Source organism: Aedes aegypti, chromosome 3 (assembly GCF_002204515.2).
Source record: "Aedes aegypti strain LVP_AGWG chromosome 3, AaegL5.0 Primary Assembly, whole genome shotgun sequence".
NCBI lineage: Eukaryota > Metazoa > Arthropoda > Insecta > Diptera > Culicidae > Aedes > Aedes aegypti.
In genome coordinates, this window is record NC_035109.1 from 315498523 (window position 1) to 315524230 (window position 25708).

General features: G+C 40.0%; 1 protein-coding gene across 1 annotated transcript; it reads right to left on the reverse strand.

Moving 5' to 3' along the window:
* Nucleotides 1–2911: 2911 nt before the first annotated feature.
* Nucleotides 2912–5572, reverse strand: LOC5575673 (glutamyl aminopeptidase). The gene is made up of 2 exons (XM_001662083.2): nucleotides 3723–5572; nucleotides 2912–3668 (listed from the first exon to the last, which is right to left on the reverse strand). Exons 1-2 carry the CDS (start codon nucleotides 5532–5534, stop codon nucleotides 2994–2996), a joined length of 2487 nt encoding a protein of 828 aa, XP_001662133.2. The 5' UTR covers nucleotides 5535–5572; the 3' UTR covers nucleotides 2912–2993.
* Between the last annotated feature and the right edge of the window lie 20136 nt (nucleotides 5573–25708).

Genomic DNA, 25708 nt, shown 5'->3' on the forward strand with positions numbered 1-25708 from the left:
ATTGTTTTTAACATTTTTTTCAAATACCATTATAATACCGAAATGAGGTATTGATAACTGAACAATACCTAATTCTGGTATGATACCAAAATATGGTATGCATAAGTTATTGGCGAGTTATTCTTTCCTCCTCGGGGAGGAGGAAAGAATAACTCGCAATAACTTATGCATACCATATTTTGGTATCATACCATAATTAGGTATTGTTCAGTTGTCAATACCTCATTTTGGTATTATGATTGGTATTTGGTTTAAAACAATTAAAATACTTCATTTTGGTATTCGATAGCTATCGACGATTGCATTGCTGGAGGTATTGAACTACTAATGAAAAATATCAATTTTATATGAAAATCCATCATGTATTATTTAGGTATTACAATACCTGATCTAATTATCAGCTTGGTATTTGTAGAATATGCAGAAGGTATTATCTGAGGTATTTCACCTCTTATGCAGGGCTCATTCATACCTCATTCAGGTTGTAAGTATTAAAAATTATCTGGTATGGAGTACCTCAATTTGGTATTCAATAGTTATTTTCTTTTGCTCGGGTACCTTAATCCGGGGGAAAATTGATCACTATTTTATAACTTTTTGCTGTGTTGTCCTTCGGAATTCAAATATTGTCAAATAAATTTCGGCAAAACCAGTACTCCATTATCTTTATCTGTTTATGTAATCGATTTTTCATGAAATAATATTTAATATATTATAAAAATAGATTTAATGTCAAAAAATTAAAATGACGCACTGGGCGAAATTGATCACCATATAAAAAAGCAGGTTTAAGAGTAAAACATTTCCCTATCTACTAAATTTGGGTCTCCTGAATCTGAATATGATTTCAAAAATCTTACAACTCTAGTATTTGATCATTTTATTGCAAAATCAAACTTTGAAAATCTGCCTAATACGCCTAAATGTAGGCAATTTCCCATGAAATAAGCACATTATTTAAGAATAAAAGATTTTATGAGCAAAAGACTATACTTTCTATGCTGTATGATATCAAAAATGAGTTCAGCAGTTCATATTTAAGTTTACAAAACATTTTAAACACTCATAGTTGACATGTAGGCATGGCACCAGTGGATTGTTTAGCATCGACATTTCCAACTGTATTGCTTACACCTTCAAAAAATGTGAATATTTCTATGCAAAACTGACACTTATTAAAATGAAATAGTTCCAAATCATCATTAGGCATCTATAAACTTGAAAGCATGGAATGTGTTTGGTGCCAACGAAACCTTTAGCATCCTTGGGAGGAAATGTTTTTCGGTACCGACCTGATCAAATTCGCCCAGTGATCAATTTGCCCCCGGTTTACGGTACGAAGCAAAAAATGTACCTTGACAAAGAAAGCTCTCAGGGGACGGACCTGGTGTAGTTGTTAGAACACACGCTTCTCACGCCGAGGATCTGGGATCGAATCCCATCCCCGAGATAGTCACTAAAAATTTTAGTGACGTCTTCCTTCGGAAGGGAAGTAAAGCTGTTGGTCCCGAGATGAACTAGCCCAGGGCTAAAAAATCTCGTTAATAAAAAAAAAAAAGAAAAAAGCTTTCTCTTGATAACTGCGCACGTGAGAAGAAGGCTCTTTCTCATTCCAGTTGAAAAAGAAGAAGAAGAAGCAGCAAAAAGATGAGGATGAACAGTAGAAAAAAAATTGTATCTTGTTCCATCTTTCTTTCAAAAAACTATGATTAGCTTGGCCCACTTCCTTGTAGTTATTTATACAAATATGACGCACCTTATGATGCAAAAGACATTTATGTGATTATCGTTATAATATACCATATTTCATTTATTGTTATTCTGATATTAATGATTTATTACAAGATCATATTGATTGACAGGAGTCTGCAATCAACTTCCATTTCGAACATATAAGAATAAACAATCTAAATGCTCCTCACGTCTCCTAAACATCAATACTGTGCATTTATATGATGCAAATGTGTATTATTCTGACAAAACTGCATTTTTTTAAATTTGTAAAATATTTAGTCTAAAAAAAATATTCCGTTTTTGACACGATTCCGTTTTTGTTAATTGACGATCGTGTTGATAAAAACGGAAAATTTCGAAACTTGGAGTCTTCAGTGAAGTTGTTCTGGAAGTGAAACGTTATATAATGGTACTTCTTTAATTCAAAAATCTAACCACTAGGTGGCGCTAGTGGGCATAAAACTTTCACTTTTGCATTACAGATAACTCAGAAGCCTGTCCACTTGATAAGATGGCGTCTTCTACGAAGTTGTTCAGTAAGTCAAGGACTGTCATTATTTTAACCAAGAAATCTGGAGTTTTGCCACCAGGCGATATGTAAATTTTATTTTGCGTATATCATGCTGGATCCTGATCATTTAGAAAGATGGCGTCTTCGGCAAAGCTCATCAGTAAGTACTGTGACCGGCGAATAAATAAAGATCATTTTGCCGTTCTTCATACAAAATGGCCAAGCTGGAAGTAAAAATATCGAATCTCTTGGCTCAAATAAAGATAACCTTTGAACAAAATGAATGTTTCATGTTCACTGACGCCACCTGGCGTAAAATTTGAATTAACTAGCTCCGAAAATTATAGCCTTTAAGTTACTAAACAATTTTGCCGAAGACGCCATCTTTCTACATTGTCAGGACTCTGGAATATCTGCAAACATAAAGAACATAAGAGCTCATAGATGAATCAATCGAATGCGTACCCCTTAGAATTGTATTATTTCGTCAATTTGCATTGACTAAACTGCATCTGCAGCTGTGTAGCAATCGAATTGATACTGTACCATCAGTTTGACAACCTCACCCTATTATATTTTATGTGTTCAGTTTTTAAGATGCAAAGCATAGAATTAGAGCTTTCAATTGTGATTCTCAATTCATTCTCAAGTTTAAAAAAAGTCATATCGGCATCGCTGTCTAACTATTTAATCTTATTAATTGTTTGAATTACGTTCCTTATATCCACATCTGAACACGGCTACTTATCTAGTCTTCAAGCCCGTTCATATAATGTTCGATAAATTCGGCAACCTTTGAATGCTCCCAAATATTCTTATCAGTTGATCCAGAACCTTTGTTCTCCATTTCCAACATCAGCGCCTTCTCCAAATCATCTATCAGCACTAGCGTTTTCCTACTTCTCGTATCCCTCGAAACATGTTGGAGAGCAGTTTTGATTGTTGATAAGTCCAATATCCCAATCAATTCTTCATCTGTTGTCAACAGTGAAAGCAAAATTTCCCAACGTGTCTCGTGGAGTTCGCGTATGAAGTTAATCAAAATCTGCGAGTTTTTGCTTTTCACAAGCTCCTCCAGCACCCGGCGTAGGTGTTTCTTGTTGCCAACGCATCCCAAATATTCTACAGAATGAGAGAAATCTGTGGCGTGTTTTTTCAGCACCCACTCTAACTCTTCATCGCTGGCATTCTGAAGACCATAGCAATAGATCGTTCGGGTCCAATTAGGTTCAATGGAGGAGTTCTGGGCCACAGCTTGTTGGAATCGGGATCGAGCTTGACGAAGACAGTCCTCCTTACCAAGCCAACACGCCAAACCAGCTATTCGGGATTGAATGTAATGCTCCATTTGTGGAGTGTTGGAGGAGATTTCTCGCGAGGCGAAACTTTGGTAGTATGGTTCGATCAGATGCAGGAAAAACGTCTAAAATGAATGTCATATATTGAAAGCTACATTTAAGGAAATCCATAACCTTACCTTGATATGGTTCGGTGGCTCAATTTCGTAGAAATATCCAGATGCCAATACGTTATAGGCATTATACCACGCAACGTAGAACGTTTCTCCGCGAAGGTATGTGATCAAGTCCAATAATATGGTAACATCGAGTTGATCGTTCTTGGCAAAGTACAAAGCATCGTCGAGCAACTGCATTCGGTTCATGCGATGGATACCCGAGGCATTCGTTCGAAGAGCTTGGCTGATCAGTTGCCAGTTGCGTTCATCGTAGTTGACTCGATAGAATCCAAATTCTTCCTTATTCACGATGAGCCAGTGGTCGTCTGATCCTCCCAAATGGACAGTTTTATTGCGACTGGTGAGCCATTGGAATGGTCCTAGCTGGTTGAAATGCGAATATTCCGTGGCGTAATTGTACGGAAGGATCTTCTCTGATCCATTTTGCGAAAGAATGGCTTTCCCTTCGGAGTAGAGGCGTTGAACGTTCAAAATTGGTGGTGCTTTGTCGCTGTTCATCCATTGATTGAAGATCGTTTCCAGTGCTGTTCCTTCCGGTAAGTTGTAATCCTCAGGCCATAACATTTGTATTTCGGAACACAGCTGCGCAGTCGTTAGTGTACGAGGTGTTCTATTCTTCATCAAATTCCTCATGACTATACGCCACTTATCATCAAACGCTATCAACCAAAACATGTTCAGTACACTACTGGGCATTTCATGATTGTTCCACAAAGATCCTTGCAAGACATACATCTGGTAAAGGAGCATCATGAACTCCTCTGGATAGACCTTCTCCGCATTGAAGTAAGTATAAATGTTTGAAAACGCCTGATGCAGTCGTTCTTCCTCAGGTGCTATGAAATTTCCTAACCATTGGAGCATCAGTTTGTAACTGGAATACTGCAAGACCTTGGACAGCTTATCAAGGTCGTCTTTTTCCTTATCATAGATCATGTATTGCTCTTCTACGAACATCCTCTCGAATTCAGTCAAATTGCGAATACCGAGCTCACGTGGAAGTGCGATTTGCACGTAATCCGGAATTGACCCGTCATAATCCAGCGCGGTGTATTCATCCATGATCCTCACCAGATTATTACCAAGCGATGCAACATATTCTGAAGATCGCCGAATTCCTTCACGAGCCACTACCGTTAGATTACCGATCTTCAGGGAATCAAAATCAGCAACAAAAAATCCCACATCGTACACGTGCATTTTCGGAGTTTGTTGGAAGCTAGAAATCACATAATTGTCATGATCGTGCGGCTTCGGAGCATTTTCTAGGGGCATGTTTGACCATGCTTTCAAACCCTCGCTGTGAGTCACTGAAATCCGGAATGTCGTTCTGAAGTCCTTGCCAAAGTGTGGGCACGCACAAGGCGCTTCATTTGAATCGAACTTCGTCGGTTTACTCATCAAGTAAAATCCAAACGAATCATCAACTCCTTTTTTGTATGCTCCTCTGAACATCACGTCGTCATGATCGGAGGCGGTTCCGTTAAAGGTGATCTTCAACTGGTAGCTGCCCTTTGGGATTTGATCTTTCAGTTTAATGAGTAGATTACCATTTCGTTGCGTTGAAAAATCTGCCTTATCGTTGCTCAAGTAAACTTCCCCGATCCCTAAATTTCTCGCCTGAAGGTCCAACTGATCGACACTCTCCAAAGCATCGAAATCTATGCTAACAGTTCCGTTATATTTTCCATCTCCATCTAGAATATCCGTATCGAACTGTACACTGTATTCTTTCGGTACAACGTCACTCGCGAAACTGCTGCCCCGAATGATTACAAACAAGCTTATCAATACCAGCACCGGAGACAACATTGTGACCCTGCGATCGTTCTGAACTAACTGCTTCGATCCGTATTCAAATCGCTGTTTTTAAAACTGGCGAAATTGTTTTCGAAAATGATCGCGTGCTATTAGTTGATAACGGATTACACGGATGGGATGCACAATGCTTGACCTAATGCCGATTAACCGTAACCCCCTCCACTTATGGGATCAAATATTTTACTGTCCCGATCGAAACAATGTAACACTAGTTCTACAATATTTTTCCATCAACTCAAATTGAAACGATTAGCTCTCAAAAGCCAAGACTTGAGTGCTTCAAATGGCTTGTTTTCAATAACTAGCCAACCAAACTACAATATCTTCGAAGCAACATAAAGAACAAGAATGATATGCAAGATTCCTGAATTGATCATTGAAAGGCAAGATGTCTAAAAATACTGTTTGGCGAAATTTAAATTATATTCGAAAACTACGGACAATATACTAGTTGATCAAGGGGTCCCTACAAATTATAAACTCAGGCATCTTCTAAATCGGATTTTGCATTCATGGTTTACATGTTATTTCAGTGGTATCCGAATTTCGACTGGCATGAAGAATTTTGAGTACCTGAAGGAATGAATTATACCCCTATATGCGGTCCTTAGCCTCCTGCCCAGCAACTCTTATCCCTACCTCCTCGCGGTACTGGCCGGGGTACGAGTAGCCTTGGGGAAGATCGGGTAACCAACCCCCGGAGGGAACTTTGGTCGTATGCTGACAGAGAAGGGAGAGTTTGCTTTTGCTTCTGCAAACCTTGAGCGTCTGTACTCCATGTTAGGAGCGGCTCACAACAGCGTCTGTTCCCCATGTCAGGGGCGGCTGATCATCGTCCGAGTGCCAGAGAAGGACTCTAAGCTAAACTGCGCACTATGGCCCTCCGAACATTTAGGGGGAATGGTCCTCCGGAAATCTAGGGGGTTGGTGTCAGGCCCTGCAAGCCAGCCGTAAAAACATCAAGCAACGAATAATTAACGAGAAAATACGAACCGGGACAATCGGCGACGACCACAGCGACGGAAAAGGACTAGCGATTGGAAGCTCGGTACGTGAAACTGTAAATCTCTCAACTTCATCGGGAGCACACGCATACTCGCCGACGCGCTGAAGGACCGCGGATTCGGCATCGTAGCGCTGCAGGAAGTGTTTTGAAAGGGATCAATGGTGCGAACGTTTAGAGGTAACCATACCTACCAGAACTGCGGCAACACACATGAGCTGGGAACAGCTTTTATAGTGATGAGTGATATGCAGAGGCGCGTGATCAGGTGGTGGCCGATCAATTAGAGAATGTGCAAGTTGAGACTCAAAGGCCGGTTCTTCAACTTCAGCATAATAAACATGCACAGCCCTCACTCCGGAAGCACTGATGATGATAAAGACGCTTTTTACGCGCAGCTCGAACGCGAGTACGACAGCTGCCCAAGCCAAGACGTCAAAATCATCATAGGAGATTTGAACGCTCAGGTTGGCCAGGAGGAGGAGTTCAGACCGAATATTGGAAGGTTGAGCGCCCACTGGCTGACGAACAAAAACGGCCTACGACTAATTGATTTTGCCGCCTCCAAGAATATGGCCACTCGTAGCACCTACTTCCAGCACAGCCTTCCATACCGATACACTTGGAGATCACCACAGCAGACAGAATCGCAAATCGACCACGTTCTGATTGATGTTCGGCTACTTCGGCTAACATCGACTCCGACCACTATCTGGTGATGGTCAAACTGCGCCCAAAACTCTCCGTCGTTAACAACGTACGGTACTGACGACCGCTTCGGTATGACCTAAAGCGGCTTAAGCAACCGGATGTCGCAGCGGCAACGCGCAGCACCTCGAGGCTGCATTACCGGAAGAGGGTGAGCTGGATGAAGCCCCTCTTGAGGACTGCTGGAGAACAATGAAGGCAGCCATCAACAATGCAGCTGAGAGCAACGTCGGGTACGTGGGATGGAGTCGACGGAACGATTGGTTCGACGAGGAATGTAGGCAGATTTTGGAGGAGAAGAACGCAGCGTGGGCGGTCATGCTGCAGCAAGGGACCCGGTAGAACGTGGAGCGTTATATACGGAAACGGCAACAGCAGACCCGCCTCTTTCAAGAGAAAAAAAAACGCCGCCTGAAGGAGACGGAGTGCGAGGAGATGGAACAGCTGTGTCGGTCTCATGAAACACGCAAGTTCTATCAGAAGCTCAACGCATCCCGCAACGGCTTCGTGCCGCGAGCCGAGAGGTGCAGGGATAAGGATAGGAGCATTTTGACGGACGAGCGTGAGGTGATCGAAAGGTGGAAGCAGCACTTCGACGAGTACCTGAATGGCGCTGAGAGCACAGACAATGCAGGACGGGACAACGGAGGAAATGCCTTCGTCGGTACTGCGGAGGATTGAAACCAACCAGCCCCCACTTTGAGTGAGGTTAAAGATGCCATTCACCAGCTCAAGAACAATAAAGCTGCTGGTAAGGATGGTATCGGAGCTGAACTCTTGAAGATGGGCCCGGAGAAGCTGGCCATTTATCTGCACCGGCTGATAGGCACAATCTGGGAAACAGAACAGCTACCGGAGGAGTGGAAGAAAGGGGTAATATGCCCCATCTAAAAGAAAGGCGACAAGTTAGATTGTGAGAACTATCGAATGATCACCATTCTAAAATGGACGAATTTGTCTACCTCGGATCATTGATAACGTCATATAACAACTGCAGCAGAGAAATTCGAAGACGTACCGTAATTTCGGGTGAAATTGACCATTTTTCACGGTTTTTCTTGTCCGTTTTCTATAATGTTGACAATGCCAAACAATTGAATGCGGAAAAACAAGTACGAAGGTGATTCTCATTGACTAATGAACCAACATTTTCTTACAAATTTAATTTTAGTGCTAAGAAATATCTCTAAAGTAAAAAATCGGGGAATCTCATTTCGGGGTAAAATTGATCACTTGTCATTGCGATTATTGTTGGTTTTCATACCAACTCTATATAATAAATTTGAGGTCCCTGAATCCGAATATGCTTGCTAAATTCTTAACAATACAATAATTATAGAAATAATGAATAGTTAAATTTCAAGAATTACGCGAAAAACGCCTAAATGTATGCAATTTCCTAGGGAATTTCTCGATATCTAACAGAAATTCAATTATTTTCACCAAATGACCAAATTGGTACGAGTTTTGGTTATGAAATCTGGTTTGCGGATATATCTTAAGCATCCTCACAAACTTTCAGTTTTATAACATGTTCATATCACTGTTTAGAACTAGAAGTTTATGAATGTTTGTCAATATTGCACCGCACATGATTTTGGAATTTTACATTATTTTCATAGAAATAAACATTTTTTAACGCAAAAAAAATTAACAACACACAATTCAACAATAGTTACAACAAACAACGTTCATTCACTGCAGGTAAAATTAATATTTGTGCTCCATTAGGAAGAAATAAAATCGAGTGACACGGTGATCAATTTCATCCTACTGATCAATTTCATCCGAATTTACGGTATCATTACCGGAAGTCGTGCTTACTACGGACTCCACAAAACCTTGCGGTCTGGTAAACTTCACTTCCGTACTAAGTGTACCATGTACAAGACGCTGATAAGACCGGTAGTCTTCTACAGGCATAAGACGTAAACAATGCTCGAAGAGGACCTGCAAGCGCTAGAAGTTTTTGAACCACGTGTGCTTAGGACGATATTCGGCGGAGTATGTGAGAACGGCGAATGGAGGAGAAGAATGAACCACGAGCTTACGCAACTCTACGGTACACCCAGTATCCAGAAAGTCGCCAAAGCAGGAAGGGTACGATGGGCGGGGCACGTTGTGAGAATGCTGAATAAGAATCCCGCAAAAATAGTTTTCACCTCAAATCCGGCCGGTAAAGTAAAGTATACATAATTAAACAGTATTTTCATAAATATATAGGAGTAGACTTGATCCCCTGGAAAACATGATCCCACCCCGTTTTCTCTTCATTGAAATTGCAATGGTAGTGGGTATAAAATATATTTTTAAGAATCAGTTTACATTTATTTATCTACTCTTTTGAACAGTTTTGAAATACCTGCGTGTTTTCAAAACATCTCACATTTTCAGTACTTAAAGAAGTAAATAAGTTTAGGGCATTTTTTTAAATTATCGGACAGGTTTGGGCCGGAGGTTCTCCGATTTGCATGAAATTTTCACCAGAGGTAGAGCTCGTGGATACATGACCAAAAGTGAAATTCAAAAAAATTATAGTGGCCTATTTTCCCGGAAAACTCTAGATGAATTTTCACGATTTCTCTATATACCTCAAACTTTGAAAATTCATATCTCCTGATTTATGCATCGTAGAACAAAAGTTTTTTAGTAAAATCGAAAGGAAATTTTCTCAGCAATCTATTAAAAATATAAAAAGAAAAACATTTCTCGGAAAATTTTTCACCATGGAGAAAATTGTCGGAAAAATGACAAAACAACTATCGTCTGTATCATGAAAAATTTTCAAAAAAATATGTTTTGTTTTATCAACTCATACTCTAACTTTCTTCCATAGACGCCAAAGTGGTAACTTTTACCGTTTAGGCGACAGAACTGAAAAACCGATGACCACCCGCACGCTTCCCATAGGAAAATGTATTCTATTGTGGGCCTCATAACCGTGCGCTAACGGCGGCAGTAATTTACACGCATTGTAAGTGTAACACAGTAAACCATCCTTTCCTTTCCAGTCAGAAGGAGCTTTTCGTCAATCGGATCACTCTCCATTGGTCAGTTGGGTGTTTTGTGTGCCCTTCATCAGCAACGTTATTTAGTATTAAAGCTACCAGCCTCTATGAAAGCCGCACGGGAAGTTCTTGTTACAATCAATCATTATGGTAACGTTTGAAGGATCAAATCTCAAGATCCACTTTCTTTGAAAACTTATGAATATATTGTTAATATGTTGTTTCGGCCAGGACGTCTTTCCTACGTTGTGTCTTTTACGATACAACGGACGGCAAATCAAGCGAACGGCTTCACTTTAACAAATTTATTACCACTGAGAGGCAGCATACCTACTCGGTGGAGAAACGAAAGAAACTACATTCTTACAAATTCAATGGGTGCGCCTTATATAGGCGCACGATACGGCCAGACAAAACATACAATAATTATTCATTACGCGCGTACGCTTCTCAATACAGTTTGGCGCGCTGTTGGGTTGGCGTCAACTGTAGAGGCTGCACGCTGACTGGCAGTGGAATATTACACAGCAGCCATCAATGGAACAATAGATAGCGTCCCTGAGTGTTATACAGTTGATTGATATTATATACATGCAAATACTATACTATATTCTTCCAAGGAACAATCAGAATTTATATCAAACATATCACTTTGTATTGAAAACAAAACTGAAAATTTATTCGCGCGCTTTTAATTAATTATCTAATCATTTGATAAATTGAACAAAATTTGAAAAAAGCAAGAAAATTACAAATAGCACTTTATGTATGCATAAATATCCTTTTTGCTTGGCAATTATATGATACTGAGGGTCAAGCATGGGAAACACTCACTCAGTTATTGTGTTTCCCTCACTCGCTTCCACGCATAGTCAATTTCGTTTCCGTTTCAATTTCCAGTGCCCATTCTGCTTCTTCGGCGAGCACTAAGCGAAACAAAAAAACGGCATCTGATCAGTCGGATTCAATACTAAAATTCGGACAAAGGACAAACATTTGAAAAGGGCCCAAGAGGTCTTGAGCCTTTTTCAGAAGCGTTGCTGTTGAGCCCTTTTTAGCCCGCCCACGCAAACTAACCCCACTACCACACTCTTCCTCATAGTGGTATTGTTGAGCGTGATCGAGTTGAATTGGATTCAACAGCGGCTTGCAAAGCCAATGTTTACCAATGTCGATGTGCCCTTTTGAAATGTTTGTCCAGGAATGATTCTGTTCTGTTGATTCCGTTCGAATGGCATTCGGGTTTGAGTGCTGATGAGCGTTCACTGAATGGCAGTCCACACCACGGAATAATTCAGTGAGTAGGAATCCTCTCAGTCAGTTCAATGCATTCGGCGAATGGATGCTAAGTGCATTAACTCGTGCCTCGCAGATACAAGTGTATTGGTATTCACTACTCTTCGCATTCCTTCCGATTGTCGCTTTTACACAATCGGTTTCGACGCTTTCATGCTACACTCCGCCTAGGACGGTTCAGCTATCACTGAATGTTCGATAGCAGCAGATTTTTTGCTATTTTTCATCGGTGGCGTTCGAGTGAGTGAGTGAATTTTCCCATGCTTGCTGAGGGTCAGTTCCTATTACCTATATTATTAAATGTTAGGATCGTTTTCAATTAAAGACTGTTGGTCTCAATAGTAAAGGTTACGAAAAAAGGACATACAAAACAACTAACAGACCAAAGAAGAGTGCTACGAGTGACGAAAAGCTTCTTCTGACTGGAAAGGAAAGGATGGTTTACTGCGTTACACTTGCAATGCGTGTAAATTACTGCCGCCGTTAGCGCACGGTTATGAGGCCCACAATAGAACACATTTTTCTATGGGAAGCGTGCGGGTGGTCATCTGTTTTTCAGTTCTGTCGCCTAAACGGTAAAAGATACCACTTTGGCGTCTATGGACGAAAGTTAGAGTATGAATTGATAAAACAAAACATATTTTTTTGAAAATTTTTCATGATACAGACGATAGTTTTTATGCTATTTTTCCGACAATTTTCTCCATGGTGAAAAATTTTCCGAGAAATGTTTTTCTTTTTATATTTTTAACAGATTGCTGAGAAAATTTCCTTTCGATTACACTAAAAAACTTTTGTTCTACGATGCATAATTCAGGAGATATGAATTTTCAAAGTTTGAGGTATATAGAGAAATCGTGAAAATTCATCTAGAGTTTTCCGGGAAAATAGGCCACTATAATTTTTTTGAATTTCACTTTTGGTCATGTATCCACGAGCTCTACCTCTGGTGAAAATTTCATGCAAATCGGAGAACCTCCGGCCCAAATTGTCCGATAATAAAAAAAATCCTCTTTAATCACACGCACAATTTTAAATTCTCCCATTACAGAGGTGTTTCTGTTAACTATGATATGATATAAATGATGTAGGGACATAACTGCATAACAGTCACATTCGACATTTTTGACAAATTGGAGTTAATACCATGGAGAGTCATCAAATGATAAATACTTTCGATCAACTTACTGAAATCTGTGAGATTGTTCTAGAAAATTCGAAAAAATACCATAAATAAGTATTAATCATATGATGACTTTCCATGGTATCTATTCCAATTTGTCAAAAATGTCGAATGTGTCTGTTATGCAGTTATGCGCAGTATCAATGCATATTTAAAAAAAAAAAAAGTCTGCAGAATTTCAAAGAATTGTCTTTCCAGAAAATTTTAGAAGATTTTTTTTCTTATTTTTTTTCGGCACACTTTATTTGAGGTTTGGATTAGTAGTTTACGGAACAAGTTGCAGAATGATGATTTTTACAGCACGAGTCGTAAATTTATCCTACGAGGCTTTCCGAGTAGGATAATTACGACGAGTGCTGTAAAAATCGAGTTCTGCAACGAGTTACGTACAACATTTTTTGCAATTTCGTAGAAGACCACTGGAGGGTATCAGAAATTATATCGGAATTCATTCACCATTGTTTTATAATTCCTGAAAAAATGTTGTGTTATGATTCATTACGCAACTCATAACAGTTGCGTAATGAAAAAGCGTTGCGTAATGAATCATTACAGCACTGGTTTCAGTTGTGTAATGACTATTTATGCACTGCATACTTCAGTGCAGAAAAGTAGGCCGTTTCAGGACAGATTGGCGTGATGGAAAATAGCCTACTACGATGAGAAATTGTAAAACATATTTAAAACAATCATATTTAATTTTTTCGAATTAAATTACTCTTTATTTAACACACTTGTCACCAAACATTTTTAAACGGTTCTCAAGACATGTTAAGACATACCTTAACAACATTTTTAAATTATCTCATGAATCATTACATTACAAATCATATTTACAGGAGAGCCTGTACAAAAATCTCATCAAATTTTGATTGACCTGCAAAAGGGATCAAGTCTCCCTTACTAGTTTCAAAGCTACAGCTTCTCTTTCTTACTCAACTTTTTTTGTATAACGGTTTTACTCAAATTACGAGCCGTAGCTTCATTTAGTTGAAAGAGATTCTACTGCACACGTAACATGCGAACTTCACTTTCACGAAACTTTGTCCAAAGAAGCAACAAAACAGAATAATTTATTGTTTTTAGTTTCAATTATTGTCTACACGTTATTTCACTTACCCAGATGAGCCCTGTCAGTGGCCAATATTAACCAGGCTGCCTATTTAGCAATCGCGCAAAACCACACTCTTTGGTGAAATAATTGAACCACATGATGCCGAACTTTCGGACATTCACTTTGCCACTGGGTGTTGATGAAACGTTACGATCTGCGCATCGAAACGGGAGGCTGAAGTGGTGACGACATATGGGCCAATAAATGTTATTACCGAATGCATACTATACAGTAGACCTATTCATTTGTCTGAAAATTTCCCAGTCAACCAATACTTTGATTTTTTATGTCAAAATGAACTTCTGGTCAAAATTTCAGTCATTTTGGAGATAATTTAGGTGTGCTTCAAATCAATTATGTGTTTCTGAGCTAATTTCAAGCTTTAAAAATTCATAACTTTCGAACGGAACACCAAAAATGATCTAAAATACCTCTTCAATTCTACGAACTTTTGTCGAACACACTTTTATGATTGGAGCAAGTTTTAACATAGTTTGGTTGAGATTTATGCTTCAAGGTTCTTGAAAATCATTATTTTTAGGGAGTGTTCTCTCTGAAAAACACCCCTGCATGAAAATTACGGATTTTAAATTTCCAGAACATGATGACTATACATATCTAACACTCAATCCAGATTTAAGTTACAATTTATCTTGCGGAAATAAATTATAAAAAATAGAAAATTAGGAAGCACTTTTATAAATCCGCTGTGGGTGAGCCAAAAGCACCACACGGTGCACCGTGTGCTTTGGTGGGTGTAAAAAATGAACACGTTAGAACTGCTTTTTTTCAGTCGATGATGATGATTGTTTTCAAATCGTTCTGAAGGGAGTAGGATCCGTCATTGATTTCGGAATTTTCAAAAGCAGTTTTTTTCGTTGAAAATCAAGAATGTTTACAGGAAAATGTGTTCACTGTATTCTATTCTCCAACCGAAACGCAGTGAACACATTTTCATCGAATAATTTTCAGTTTTGAACAGAAAAACTGCTTTTGAAGTTTCGATGATGACGATGATTACGATAACGGAGCGTTTAGCGTGAATTGTCAATGAAATGCGATCCAAACAATCATCACTCGGAAAGAAAAAGCAATGCTAACTTGTTCAATTCATTCATTGGTTGGTACGTATCATGCGTGAATTAACTATCATCAGGTTGTTGCGGTGTTCGATCTTTGGGCATTTTTTTTGTAATTTATTGCCTAAAGCAACATGTAAGCTGTTAATGGTTAATGAATTTATAGATTTATTTCGTTCGATTCCTGTTGACTAGGATTTGAAAAACTAATGTCAATGTGTCTTTTTTTTACCATATATATTCAGAAAACTGTGATTTTCGGGTACTATGCAGAACAAATCATGATCAAACAATGTTTAAACTCAATTTGATCTTATTTGCGTGTTCGACAAACTTGAACAGAATAGAATTAGCTTTCAAATAGTGGTAATAGCAAGTGGTTTTGATTTTCCACATGCTAGTTATGATTTTTCAAACCTTGAAATTAGCCTTAAAACACATTTTTAACTTGAAGCATACTGAAAGCATGCTGAAAATTTGACCAGACATTGTTCTTAGTATGAGAATTCAGGATACTGCTTGACCGGTAGATTTCCAGACATTTTTTTTAAAATATGAACAGGTCTACTATACAGTCAAGTCGCCAGACAACCCAAATGTACGTATAACGAAATCACCTGGAAGCTTTGCATGCGCAAAATTTCATTTATAAGATGTCGCGAAAAGGTCTTCTACGTACAAAAGTGGAGGCGATATACGTACATATATTATGTGATAGAAAATAGCATACAATGCGAGTGTATTAGTTTTCCACCGAACTAACCTGTGATCTTATCCGACTGAACTTATGATAACAAATTTGTATTTGATAGCTGTTACGGATTATTTCGACTTACTTTGTACGAGTGTACAAGACGAAGCAAAATGTACAAATGATGTCAGAAAAAAAGCATTTTATGTGAGGAAAGTCATCAATCTGGCGATTTTATCCACCGTGTTTTGCGGGTTTGATGTAATTTGTATTAATATATGAGTTAACACGTGAACGTTCATGCGAATTCTGGTTGTCAGGGTCTATATTGTAATACGTTGCCACCCACTTTACGCCCAACGCAATTTCTCAGCTGTCGTTAAATCGATTCAGGTGATAATCTGTAGGTAATAACTTTATACAGTTAACTTAATTTAATATTCCGTAAATCGAGTCAAAGAACCATAGCAAATTGGTTTTCATGGTTACCTCGATATTCCTTTGGATCGCAGTTGCACTGGTTGTGTGTTCTGTAACCCGATACCTCCCAAACTCGATGGTCCATTCAAAATCGAGTTATGGAGAGTTGACTGTATTATGACTCAGCCTACAGACAAAAAATCAACTTTATCTCATTAAAAGAAATTACAGTGGGAGGATAGTGAGCGGCAGCATCTTATATGGGACTTGGCTGCCCTAATTTCAGCATAGTTGCTGCATAGATTAAGGGGCAACTTTTAACCCGTATAGGCCTGAGTGAAAGCATTACTACTAAAATCCTCATCGCTCCGCGAATTCTTAACGGATTCAAATGATTTTTGTCAGTATACTGGCACACATATCTAGTTTCTAGAAGGGGGCAGAGGAGCTCTGAAATATTCTTGTGGCCGGAGATATTCCGGTGGGTCATTGGGTCAAGTCGGGTAAAAAAGGGCGATTTTTTGCGACATGCCAAGTTATCTTTATTTATTTGCAATGACAATCATTTTAATTTGCATAAATCATTAAGATCTGATATTCAACATTATAAATGAAGAGTTCTGCATCGTTTAAAATTTACCGAATGTGACCACTAGAACTTAATGCCTGGAAGAACCGTAATAAGAATTTCACGTAGCTTTTCCTTCAATAACATATAATTGCGTGTAAAATGCCGTACAAATTGAAGCTGAAAACGATTGATACGAAATATAGCGCTGATAAACCATTTCTACACATCAATAAAACTTGCTGCTGTGTTGATATTATCTTTTTTTCACAATTAATATGATACACGAAAATACTTGAATAACTAATTTGGTAGAGAGGAAATAAGTGATAAAAGATAAATCCTTCAGTCTGTTGAAAACTATGTTTTTTTTTTATTTTCCATAATGGTTGATGTGCTTGTGAATGATAGCCTAGGGCAAGTGGAACGTATACATAAGTAATTCAGATAAATTTTCCAATAAAATTTTAAATTCTAGATATAATGTTTTTAATATCTACTGGATTAATCACCTTGTGGACGGGGTTGGCGGTCTAATGACTACCGCTTCTGCTTCATTAGCAGAAGGTCATGGATTCAATCCCAGGCCCATCCCTTTCCTCGTACTTTGTAGTTGTATGTCTCTCACTTGCTTCTATCTTCCATTCTTAATCTATCAAACTATTCGTTCATTGCAAACGCTAGAACCAGAGACGGAGGTGAAACCGTTTCCCTAACGCTTCCATTCTTTCACGCACATGCCTTTCCTTACGCCTGATACATAGGCAGTCTGCTAACCACAAAAGCAAACCTCTCTGCCATGCCTTTCCCCCAATCCATACACTTCCGCATGAACTGGCGTAGATGCAGTCGGACTCCACGGTCTACAGTGGGCCAGTATAAGTGCAACATCATTACCTCCCCCTTCCCCACATTGGTCTGCATTCTGAAGTGGCAGGCGCCATTAAAGCCTAAAAATAGAAGATCACCAGCACTTCTACACTGAGGGTGTCTGTTAGTCCCAAGCAGTCATTCGGTTGGTTCCTTGTGTAAGTGCAGCTGATCTGGCGATACTGGAGTAGCATCCCCGGGCGGCCAATCAAGCTCACGCAAGCTCAGCTCAGCTCTACTGGATTGATCACCTTGTGATAGCATATTTGCAGATGGGCGCACGAAGGTATCTTTTCGAGATATTGAAACTCTTGGAAGAAAGTCTTAAAAATCTACTTTGAATTGCAGTAACCCTAATATGTGGTGCAAGAAGATTGTGTCATTGCTGCTTGTCAAAAACCCACTTTCACGGTTGAATTATTTTAAAAGTTTGATTACATAACATTTTCTATGTAATCAAACTTTTAAAATAATTCTATATATTCTCTTGTTAAATTTTTAAATTCTATGTTAAAATCATCAAAATTCATCAAAATCATTGCAATTCTATCAGAAAAGCCGTTGGATTGTCACTTGTTCCGGGTGCCTTAATAATATATTCAATGAGAATTTTTGAGGCTTTTTGCTAAGACTTAGGGTATAGAGCGTTTAAGCATATGTTGATTCCTTTCGCAGTCTGTTGTAATGTTGATCGATTCTACTTTTTATGAACCTCATAATAAACCAATACAGACAGTGATTTGTGGAAAAAAAAACTTTCGTACTAACACTATCGTTATGGGTCTTTCTGAGGCATCTATGAGTTTTATCGCGCAGTGTATTAGATGATTGTCGGGAGAATTCGAAGATAACTTATTCCAGCACAAAAATAACCTAACAAGATCGCTTTCATATAGTTGATTGGTTCCTACACACAAAATACAAATGCACTAACGGTTGATTAGCAAAGAAAACTCTTAATTAATAACTAAGTGCTCAAAAAAACCTGAAAAAAAAACAGTTGGAAGCAGGCTATGTACCAGCTGAGGTATAATGTCAGACAGAAGAAAAATAAAAATGAAAAAGTAATCTTAATGTATTCTAACCATGATAGGAAACAGCGCTCGGATCAATATACTTCCACAGTATTAATAAATGCCCAACAGTCGAACTTTCAACACATCCAATCGAATAAGTGTCCTATGGCTCATAAAATCCTCAAAATCACATAGGACCATTTTTTTTACAAAACAAAATCTAATATTTCTTTATTTCATGAACTCTTATTTGAAATTGAAGCTTTCATCGAGCTAAAAATTAACGAAATACGTTCTTTTTTACAATGATTACATTTAAAAATAATGTATTCTAAAGAACAAACATTTAAAATAAAAAAAATTGTTCGGGGTCCCTTGGTGGATTTTATTGGAAAACACGTCAAATGAAAGCTTAAAACCTCAAATATTTTGAAGTGGTGAAAGATTTAGCGATGCCTCTTTTTTTGTGATAAACCTTTCCTATATTCACACCGTGACATGACTCGATATTTCCATGAGTCGATGATACCTTCAATATCGACTCATGGAGGTTTTACTGTACATAATTTGAAATCAAAGTTTATGGAACTTTGGGTGTTTCTGTTGAAACACAGCCTAGTAAATATACTTTCATAGCTACCTATTTATCTTTTCAATGCACTTTCGATCAATTTTAAAAACTGATGGAAAAGGCATTTTCAATGCACTCTCGATCAATTTTAAAAACTGGAGGAGAAGGCATTTTCAACGCAATCGTGATCCGACTATGAAAAGTATATGGCAGGATCTGTAAAAAGTAATTAAAAAAACATTTTCTAAATTAAGAATTGATAATTTTGAAAATATAATTTCTCAATTCGACCCAGGCTCTAAGCCCTTTTGGAAATTAACTACAGTTGCCTCTCCACATCTCGATATAGAAGGGACCATCGAGATAGGGAGAGATCGAGACATAGAACATTAATTTAATGAACACTAGATTGAAAATCACTCCGTTACTAGGAAAATAATAAACAAACAAACTTCATTTCGAGTATCCAAATTTTTCTGAATCACATAATTTTGGTCTAGTAACCTTTGATAATATTCATATCGACATATGGAGAGAAAATTGGGAACATACAATCATCAGGAATACATCGAGATATGGAGATATCGAGATAAGGAGGATATCGAGATATGGAGAGAGAAATCGTATGCAGAATGAAGGGACCGAAGCAATCATCGACATAGGGAGAGATATCGAGATGTAGAACATCGAGATGTGGAGAGTCGACTGTATTTTTTTAAAACCTCAGAAGCCGATTCCGGCATTGAACGAGGAAAAACCTGATTTGGAAGAATCTGTGCCTTGGGGTCATTGGTCCCAAAGTGACAATTTTTTCAACACATACAAGAAGGTTAATACTTGCGCCGAATGAGACGGTATTACTTAGTAAAACTTGATTCTATGAGCAAACGAGAGGATGTAAACCCAATTTTAATTTAACAACTTCTTCTGATCGAGAGCTCTGATCTAATTAATTAAGCTCTGATCTGATTAATTTGTGATCTATCGTGTCAGACTGCAACCCGATTGACAATGCTCACGCGACATTGTATCCTGATCAAATAGGTAGTCAGTCAGTTCACTTCCATTCAGCAATTGCTAATAATACGCTCTGTCATGTCCTGTCACCATACCGTCGCGATACACGGTAGTTTCCAATTAAAACGAGCAAACCCCTCCTAATCATTGACGTTGGGTAGCGCTCCACTCATTCTACAGTTCAACATGCATAAGACGGTGGATAATCTGAATAATTGGATAACAGACAGGTGCTTCCAGCTCCGAACTGCACTTGTCTAAAGGAATGCAGGGCATTCCACGTGAAGTTGACAAATGTCCACTTCTAATGGCAACTTCCACGATGACAACCAAGAAGCCAATGTCAATGCTGAAAAATGACTTCAGTCGCTCGCAACATGATGAATGACGACCGCCTGGCCTCTCGGTGTCGACCGCAGCAAAACTGTGAACAGCAAATTAATCCTTTTATTCGTGCCTAGTCCGATTGGGAGATTAGATAGATACTAGTAAGTATCCACTTCTACTTTAACTATGAGAACGTTCTTTCCAAGCCACTATGGGCCAGTGGTCAAAGTTTCGTAAAAATAGTAATGCATTTTCTTAAATAAACAAAAATCAATCTAAGAGCAATACAATCTCAAATATATATCAAACATAGTTTAAGACCAAAGGGGCCCCGATAGCCGTAGCGGTAAACGCGCAGCTATTCAGCAAGATTAAGCTGAGGGTCGTGGGTTCGAATCCCACCGATCGAGGATCTTTTCGGGTTGGAAATTTTCTCGATTCCCAGGGCATAGAGTATCTTCGTACCTGCCACACGATATACACATGCAAAAATGGTCAATTGGCAAAGAAAGCTCTCAGTTAATAACTGTGGAAGTGCTCATAAGAACACTAAGCTGAGAAGCAGGCTTTGTCCCAGTTGGGACGTAACACCAGAAAGAAGAAGAAGAAGTTTAAGACCAAAAAACCCTGTAACTCCAAGGATCATTGAAATCATCATTGATTTAATAATATTGGTGTCGCCTTTCCATTTGCATTTTCTAAACAAACATAAAAAAATATACTGTTTTTTAGCATTTTTATGTTAACTGTTACAGTTGTTACAGTTGCATTTACTGTTTCAGTTGAGGTCCTCTACCCTATGTGAGAGGCACTAGCTGATAGAGAATATGGCTTAAAATTAAGGGGGGCTCAGATGCTTAGGGACATATCACACAATAATAATAATTTCATTTCATATAATTTATATCCCAGAAAAAGTTTTTTTTTTTTTGGGAATTTGTCGTATTTTTTTTTATTTCCGACCCATAGTGCAAGCCTGGGAGATCGCTGATCGTTGGTTCGCAGATAAAAGTCTGCGGCGATGATTATGGCGGTGACGACGATGGCCAAGGTCATAATCTGTTGGTTCATATCTCTTGGATTGCGGATCTGTTCTGTTCTACCATCCTACCGAAAGGAACAGGTGAATGGAACACAGTCAGTGGGTGCCGCTCGATGCTCCAACGCTTAGATGGTTCCGGTGAGATAATGGCGACTAATTTTGGGGTGTGTTTTTTCAGCACTCACCATCGTGATCGTACGCTGAACTTGAAACTCAATCATCATCCGCAGTGGCAGCAAGTTTTGGCTCATACTCTTGGACTTGGACTTGGTCTTGGAGAGATGGATTCCAATGTTGGCGCAACATAATCGCACCATGGCTTCGATCGACACGAGGGGCGATGTAACCATAAAAAAGTATGCTCGTGATTGAAGGAGAAATAGATATGACCGTACGCGGAGAGAGCTGATGGAGTAACCAAAACAAGATCGTCATGTTTGACCTTGCCAAAGGCTGTGCGGTGAGTGTATGTAACTGCGGTACCATTAATGTCCTAGCGAAATGCGTGCATTAGAACCAACACCAAATTAGGCAAATAGAGGCAAAATGATCATTATAAAATTTCGTTATAGCTATTGCTGAGGTCTGTATTTTTTCTCAATTTTTGATTTATAACTTTTCAAATATTATAAGGTAGGGGAAGTGTACTATTGATGGCTATAGTGGTTTCCTATTTGGACATATTCGAATTCTCGAAAATAAGGACATATAAATGTCAAAAGAGTAATACCACCAAAACATACATACACCAATAGATTTACGTCACTCACTTCCTATCACTTTGATAGGAAATACAGTCAACTCTTCCTTACTCGATATTGAAGGGACCATCGAGTTAGGAAGGTATCGAGTTACAGAACACAAAACCAGTGTAACTGAGATCCAAGGGACTATCGAACTATCCATAAAAACCAACTTTTACTATGGTTCTCTAACTCGATATCGAGATACGGAATATCGAGTAAGGGAGAGTTAACTGTAATATTTTCGAAAATGTTCAATCTGTGGTTATGAAACATGAATATTGGAGAGGATGACAGAAAACATTCACATTTGATGAAAAAATAATAAATTTTGTGTTCAGACATTGCTTTCCCACGGTTTGGAACATTCCCTGATCTTAATGATTGCAATCTTTGCAGTAACTGGCCTATTACCAGCACCTCGAAGTGGGTACAAGTTTTCAACACGCTGCCTCCTTTAAGTACCACATATGTTATGCTTAGAAACTCTTTTATATATATTATATGGAGTCAACATTTGCATTTTTGACACTATTCTTAATTCGAAGCAGGTATGCATTTCGATCATACACAAACTACGAGACCACGTAAGGGCCTTTATTATTTATTTAGTTGGTGTTACATCAATTAATTTGATAAAACCTCGTTAACGATGTTACGCCAATTTACTCGGTCCATGGCTGTGTCTCTCCAACTTCGTTTTTTGCCCACGTTCTCCAGATCTTGTTGCACCTGATCAAGCCACCTCGCTCGCTGTGCTCCCCGCCTTCTTGTGCCAACCAGATTCGACGAGAACACCATCTTTGCAGGATTGTTGTCCGGTAATCTTGCAACATGCCCTGCCCAGCGCACCCTTCCGGCTTTCGCAACCTTCTGGATACTGGGTTCGCCGTAGAGCCTAGCGAGCTCGTGGTTCAATCTCCGCCGCCACACACCGTTCTCCTGCACTCCGCCAAAGATCGTCCTAAGCACCCTTCGTTCGAACACTCCAAGTGCTTGCAGGTCCTCTTCCAGTATGGTCCATGCTTCATGTCCATAGAGGACCACCGGTCTTATAAGCGTTTTGTACATGGTACATTTGGTGCGGGGGTGAATCTTTCTCGACCGCGCCCATAGTAGGCGTGACTTCCACTGATGATGCGTCTCCGTATTTCACGACTAACGTTGTTATCAGCCGTTAACAAGAATCCGAGGTAGACAAAATCATCAACCACCTCAAAAGTATCCCTGTCTATCGTAACACTGCTTCCCAGGTGGGCTCTGTCGCGCTCGGTTCCGCCTATCAGCATGTCTTTGTTTTTGACGCATTCACCACCAAGCCGACTTTTGTCGCTTCACGTTTCAGGCGGGTGTACAGGTCTGCCACCGTTCCAAATGTTCTACCGACAATATCCATATCATCCGCGAAGCAAACAAATTGGCTGGATCTTGTGAAAATCGTACCTCGGTTATTAAACCCGGCTCTCCGCATGACACCTTCTAGCGTGATGTTGAACAGCAGGCACGAAAGTCCCTCACCCTGTCGAAGTCCCCGGCGGGATTCGAACGAACTGGAATGTTCGCCCGAAATCTTCACGCTATTCTGCACACCTTCCATCGTTGCTCTTATAAGTCTTGTGAGCCTCCCGGGAAAGCTGTATTCGTCCATGATTTTACATAGCTCTTCACGGTCGATGCTATCATAAGCCGCTTTGAAATCGATGAACAAGTGATGCGTTGGGACTTGGTATTCACGGCATTCCTGGAGGATCTGCCGTACAGTAAAGATTTGGTCCGTTGTTGAGCGGCCGTTGATGGAACCAGCTTGATAACTTCCTGATAACTTGATAACTCATTTGTTATTGGTGATAGACGACGGAAGATAATCTGGGATAGCACTTTGTAGGCGGCATTCAGGATAGTGATCGCACGATAGTTTTCACATTCCAGTTTGTCGCCCTTCTTGTAGATGGGGCATATGACCCTTGCTTCCACTCCTCCGGCAGCTGTTTCGTTTCCCAGATTCTTACGATCAGCCAGGCGCAGACAGGCGACCAACTTCTCCGGGCCCATTTTGATGAGTTCAGCTCCAATACCATCCTTACCAGCGGCCTTGTTATTCTTGAGCTAGTTGATTGCATCCTTAACTTCCCTCAATGGTGGTTTCCTTCATCCCCAGTGCTGACGTAGTCACTCCCTCCGCTGTCGTGACCCTCGGCGCCTGTGTTCTCCGTACCATGCAGGTGTCCATCGTAGTGCTGCTTCCACCTTTCAATCACCTCACGTTCGCCCGTCAAGATGCTTCCGTCCATATCCCTACACATTTCGGCTCGCGGCACGAAGCCTTTTCGGGATGCGTTAAGCTTCTCGTAAAACTTTCGCGTTTCTTGTGAACGATGCAGCTGTTCCATTTCTTCACATTCCGCTTCTTCCAGGTGGCGCTTTTTGTCCCGGAATAGGCGGGTTTGCTGCTTTCGTTTTCCTTTTATATTGCTCCACGTTTTGTCGCGTTCCATGCTGCAGCATTGCAGCCCGCGCTGCATCCTTCTCCTCCAAAACCTGTCTGCATTCTTCGTCGAACCAATCGTTACATGTCCTCCTTTCCACGTACCCGACGATGCTCTCGGCTGCGTTGTTGATGGCTGCTTTTATGTTGCTCCAGCAATCCTCAAGAGGGGCTTCGTCAAGCTCGCCCTATTCCGGCAACGATACCTCGAGATGCTGCGCGTATGCGGCGGCGACGTTCGATTGGGCCAGTCGCGCTAGGTTATACCGAGGCGGGCGTCGATACCGTACATTGTTGATGACGGATAGTTTTTGGCGCAGTTTCACCATCACTAGATAGTGATCAGAGTCAATGTTAGCGCCACGATAGGTTCTGACGTCGGTAATATCGGAGAAGTGCCGTCCATCGATCAAAACGTGGTCGATTTGTGATTCCGTCTGCAGTGGTGATCTCCAGGTGTATCGATACGGGAGGCTGTGCTGAAAGAAGGTGCTGCGAATGGCCATGTTCTTGGAGGCGGCAAAATCTATCAGTCGTAGGCCATTCTCTTTCGTCAGCCAGTGGGTGCTGAACTTTCCAATCGTCGGTCTGAACTCCTCCTCCTGGCCAAGCTGAGCGTTCAAATCTCCTATGATGATCTTGACGTCGTGGCTTGGGCAGCGGTCGTATTGGCGTTCGAGCTGTGCGTAAAATGCGTCCTTGTCATCATCAGTGCTTCCGGAGTGAGGGCTATGCACGTTTATGATGCTGAAGTTGAAGAACCGGCCTTTGAGCCTCAACTTGCACATTCTTTCGTTGATCGGCCACCACCCGATCACGCGCCTTTGCATATCACCCATCACTATAAAAGCTGTTCCCAGCTCGCGTGTGTTGCCGCAGTTCTGGTAGATGGTATGATTACCTCTAAATGTTCGCACCATCGAACCTGTCCAGCACACCTCATGCAGCGCTACGATGTCGAAACCGCGGATCTTCAGTACATCGGAGAGTATGCGTGTGCTCCCGATGAAGTTGAGAGATTTGC

Coding starts and splice junctions, on each gene's coding strand:
- LOC5575673 (XM_001662083.2), bottom strand. CDS start 5,534: ATGTTGTCTCCGGTGCTGGTATTGATAAGCTTGTTTGTAATCATTCGG. Junction 3,669..3,722: donor AGCCACCGAACCATATCAAG/GTAAGGTTATGG, acceptor CATTCATTTTAG/ACGTTTTTCCTGCATCTGAT.